The 5050-nt window shown below is 42.8% G+C and overlaps 1 protein-coding gene across 1 annotated transcript; it reads right to left on the bottom strand.

The window, feature by feature from the left end:
• Positions 1 to 826: 826 nt before the first annotated feature.
• On the bottom strand, positions 827 to 1840 carry LOC116078877 (olfactory receptor 2AK2-like). Its single transcript, XM_031354240.1, has one exon. It carries the CDS (start codon positions 1796 to 1798, stop codon positions 878 to 880), a length of 921 nt encoding a protein of 306 aa, XP_031210100.1. The 5' UTR covers positions 1799 to 1840; the 3' UTR covers positions 827 to 877.
• Between the last annotated feature and the right edge of the window lie 3210 nt (positions 1841 to 5050).

Raw genomic sequence — 5050 nt, 5'->3', positions numbered from 1 at the left:
GGTTCTGGCTATTATAAATAAGGCTGCTATGAACATGGTGGTGCATGTGTCCTTCTTACATGTTGCAGATTTCTAAAGTAGAACCATTCTGGGTCTGTTTCTCTAAATGTCCTTATCATAAGTTGGCACAGGTGATCAACATAAATTTAAGCATGGGAGACCAACATAAAGGTGTTCATGGAAAGAGACAGAGTGTATTCTGTCAGGCAGATCTATTGATAGTGTATACTACAAAGTCATAGTGAGTTTGGGGAATGGTATTAATAAAGGGATTCAGAAACAAACACATCATTAAAGAGCTTAGGGAGCTTGGAAATCTTATTCATGTGGTGATGGTCACATAGGCATCAAGGCAAGCACTATCTTGGCTCTATCTCTATTTATTTCAGAATTGTCTTAAAATATGTCACATTATAAAACACACACACATTGTTACATAATAGTTGTATCTGCAAAAGAAAACCAACAAAATATTACAGATTTCTGAAAAATTCAGCACAGATACAGCTGTATTCCTAAACTGCAGAAAGAGTTTCCAGAGCAAGACAGTGCATAGCAGGCTACTGTACTGACCCCCACAGTCTGAGAAGCCATGTGCCTTGCATCAGGGCAGAAGGTAAGAAAGTTCTGTGGAAAGCCAACCCAGGCTGACAGGCAGTCAGAGATGTTAGGGCCAGGGACAAAGCCCTTCCATGTCTCTCAGAACCAATATTCAGATTCAAATCATCAACTCGATAGTTATGTGCTCTTGTTCACTCAGTGAGATGAGCTGGTGACCTTCCACCAGAATATCAATCCTGAAATCATCCTAGAGAATGGCCAAGACCAACCTCCATATCAGTCCATAGGGTGACCCAAAGTCCTGTGTAAATCTCCATCATCCCATTTGTCTCTTCAGGGCCACCATGACCTCCTTGTTCCTCAGGCTGTAGATGAATGGGTTCAGAACAGGAGTGACAATAGAATAGAGCACAGCCACCACTTTGTCCCTTCCAGGAGAATGCAAGGAGTGTGGCTGGGTGTAGGTGGAGAGACCAGTGACATAGAACAGGCTGGCCACAGTCAGGTGTGAGGAGCAGGTGGACACAGCTCTACTCTGTCCCTGCCCTGAACCCATCTGGAGTACAACAACCAACACCCGAGCATAGGAAGCTAGGATGGCCAGGAAGGGGAGCAGTAGAATGACAAGGCCACTCATGAGGACTGTATGCTCATATTGGGACGTGTCTTCACACACCAGTGGCAGGAGAGATGGAACCTCACAGAAAAAGTGGTTAACAATCCTAGATCCACAGAATGGAAGTTGAAATACATACAGTATGTGCATTAATGCAGTGATAGAGCTGCTGCTCCAGGCACTGGCGACCATGGAGCAGCAGATCTTCCTGCTCATGAGCACAGGGTAGTGCAAGGGCCGGCAGATGGCTATATACCTGTCATAGGACATGAGGCCCAGCAGGAGAGCTTCAGACCCACCCAGGGTCAGAAAAACAAAGGCTTGGATGGCACATCCCAGAAAGGAAATGGCCTTGGTGTCTGACAGGAAGTTAGCCGCCATCTTGGGCACAGTGGTGGAGATGTACATCATGTCGATGATGGAGAGCTGGCTGAGGAGGAAGTACATGGGGGTGTGGAGTCTTTGGTCCAGCCTGATGAGGAGGACCAGTGTGATGTTGCCTATGAGAGCCACTGCAAAGAGGACGGCGATGACTGTGAAGAGGAAGGTGTCCATGTGTCCATACTGGAAAAGACCAACCAAGGTAAAGTCTTTACCACAGCTGTGGTTTCCTGTTTCCATGGCTTAGACTGAACCATCAGAGCAGACGCAGTCTGGAAAGGGCACGGCCTGGTGAGGACTGTCCTTGAGGACACATTTCTGGACCAGCTGTAGGAAGGGCACTCTCTTCTATCCTTGTTTTAGATTTTTATCTATCGAGAAACAGTTCTTTTAGTCACTTTTATTTATTCTAATTTTTCAAAATAGATACTAGTTGCACATTCTAAAGTAAGACTTTTGTGTTTCAGAGCGTGCCTGTAGCGTGCATACATTAAGTCATGGGATCCCTTCTCTATCCCCTTCATCCTTCCTGGTCACTTCTTATGTTTGAAGTCTGCAAACTCTCCCGACTCAAGGTCTTCATGAATACAAACACCCGGAGCTCTTTCTAAGGGATTCATGTCACAAGCACCTCTTTTTACCAGAGAAGGGCTTTTAAAAGGCTTACTTAATTTTTTGACATGGTTTCTGTAGCTTATGCTGGATCACCATGTAGCCAAGCATAAAATCACAATTTTGTTATCCTCCTGCCTCTGTCTCCCATGTGTTAGGATTACAAGTGTGCACTATCACACCCACATTATAAAATAATGGATCATACAAAGGCTTGCTGCAGGGTAGGTGAACACTCTTCTAGCTGAACTTAATCCCTAGTCCTACATGCATTACTTGAACTCAACATAGAATACATTAACAACTTGAAGTTTACTAAGCACTAAGTCAACACACTCTACCTCAATGATGAGTAAATTACAATAAAAATGAATTTAAAAAAACCCCACTGATAAGCAGCTTTTCACCCCACAATAAACATCCTCATCCTGCTAAGCACATTGCAATGTTCTGCATCACATTTCTAGGGTGGTGATCCAGATCTATTTGTCTGTGAGGTCACAGCTAAGGCCAGCAGCATGAGTTCAGTCACACATAGCGCTGTCCATTTGAACTTCACTGCTAGTCAATCCCAGATCTTACAGAGAGGGATGATGTGATTTGGAATGTTTCCTGACCATCCCAGACTCAATAAGGAGTCCACTGTCAACAAAATGATGAGCAGCAGCTTGGAGATGTCTCCACTACAGTGCTGCCTTTTCTCACAGCCACACCAGGCACACAGGTCTGTGCCCCTGGCCTGCATGTTTAATATGAATTTGAACACAGATGTGTCAGGCTTCTACTATGGAATGATTTAACCATGAACAGTAACACATCAAGGCACCCAGGATCTAGATAAATGGTGGAACTAGAGACATGGAAGTAGCAATTTTCTCATAGGAAAAAAAATCAAGTCAACAGTAGAATTAAATGTATCATGTATTATACAAATATTTACTTTATGCAGTGGATTACAATCTTGCTATTTTAAAAGTATTTTAGAAATACAATAGAATCTGTTGCATATCAGGAATATGGTAGGATATAATACTAGGATAGCTTTAGTTTTAAAAACTGAGGTCTCAACCGGAAGGAGATGTGTTTCCATAACCCCCAAGAAGGAACCCTGTGACTCTGCCAGGTCTTGCTCCTTCAGGGAAGAATTTGCTAGACATTCCTGTGCTCCCATGCAGGAACACTGAGCTTCAGCTGTCGTCCCTAAAACTGTGAGATGGTTACACAGAGCCTGGGTAACCTGACTACACACACTTTCACAATGCACGTCTTTTTAAAGCAATACCTAAAAATGCTTCTAGCTTGTAACAAATCTAAAGCAGAACATGAGCTAAGAGGAAATGGATGCAGTGTGTTGTGCAGGGTGATGACCATAAGACATACCTGAACAAGCCGAGAGAGACTACCTGTGTCTTTTCAATAATTCTCACTCAGTTCTGCTTCACCTCCATATGTCACTGGTTGCAGGGCTCCTTGACAGCTGAAGGAATGAGCTGAGAACCAACCTTCTGGTCTCCACTTACCTGAGTCTTGAACATGGCAGAGCGATGCATCTTTTCCTTCAGATTTCTAGGGATACAGGTTGTGTGTTATATCTTAAGATAACCCATTCAATAATGCTGTTGAATATACAATGCAGCCTCTTTGTTGCAGATAAATCTTCTCTCTAGGATGTTTACAGGGAAACAAACCTGCAAAGGCTAACTTCCTGACAGTTCAGCCCCACTGAGACACAGTCACTAGGTGGTACACCTATGCCTTCCTTGGTGACCTTTAAAATGAAGTTATGATACTTGTGATGATTTTTTACCAAACAGACGCAGGAAGAGAGATGTGCTCTGAGGGATGTAACCACCTGAGCCAAGTCCTCTGAAGTAGAAAAGCTACACTCTCGTGGCCTCCAATCTCAACCATATTTTAGGAAGTATGCCTATTCTATGGACTTGGAAGTTACTCCTTTTACCTTATGTAAATAGACCTTCAGTCAGCACTAAAAACCTGAGTGGAAAGTAGAATTGAAATAAAAATGCTGTCATTTTTCTCATCCTGCAAATGCTTTGAATGTCTCCAAGGATCTGGCTACCTGATGAAGGTTAGGACTCTCAGGGATTCTGTCTCAGTCCTTCTGGGAAAACTAGTCTCTCATCCACAATTAAACACAGTTACAGAATATGTGTTTCATTAGAACCACTGTCTACATTCCATTTCAGAAAAGCATTTTAAATAGAGTTCAGAATTAATGCTCAAAATTTTGTTTGGATTAGTAACAGTTACAATTGGAAATTTGATAACTCTGGTTCTAATGTTCATTGAGATACACACAGCTACTCATAAGTAATGATCTGAAAGGGATAGATAACTTAAAGCTAGCTTATGATATTTTAGGAGTTGAACAACCCAGGCTTTGGTACATTCCAGATTTCACAGCATCTATCCCTGATAATCATCTTGATAACTGATGTAGACTCAAACTTCTCAGGCCCAAGTATACTCAAATGTGCTGATGCTTCATCGCATCCCATGAAGAATGAATTGGGCTGTTTCTAAGTGCACACTTAACCTCTCCATGCTGCAACAAAGCTATTTAATTAAAGGGAGTTGCAGTAATACTAAATGAAATGAATGTCCTTGCACACTGAAATGACATCAGTGACCCTTGCTCAAGCAGAAAATGAGAAAGAAGGGGCCTAGGCACAGTGAGAACTGGAGTTGGGATCCAGAGGAAGCCGATGTGGGTTCAGCCTGCCCCATAGGCAGCTGATTCCTAGGTTCCTAGTCCATGGACTATACAACACTTTACAACAGTGCCCATGGCAGGAATCTTCATATTCAGTGAATGCTAACCAAGGGTTTGAGTAGGAAATCTATGCTGAAGATATGTCT

The sequence above is a fragment of the Mastomys coucha genome, unplaced genomic scaffold, assembly GCF_008632895.1.
Source record: "Mastomys coucha isolate ucsf_1 unplaced genomic scaffold, UCSF_Mcou_1 pScaffold5, whole genome shotgun sequence".
In the NCBI taxonomy this organism is placed as follows: Eukaryota; Metazoa; Chordata; class Mammalia; order Rodentia; family Muridae; genus Mastomys; species Mastomys coucha.
The sequence above is the reverse complement of the archived record's forward strand: the minus strand, read 5'-3'. Positions and strand labels throughout refer to the sequence as shown.

Excerpts from the sequence above, each read along its gene's own strand:
- LOC116078877 (XM_031354240.1), bottom strand. The coding sequence starts at position 1,798 with ATGGAAACAGGAAACCACAGCTGTGGTAAAGACTTTACCTTGGTTGGT.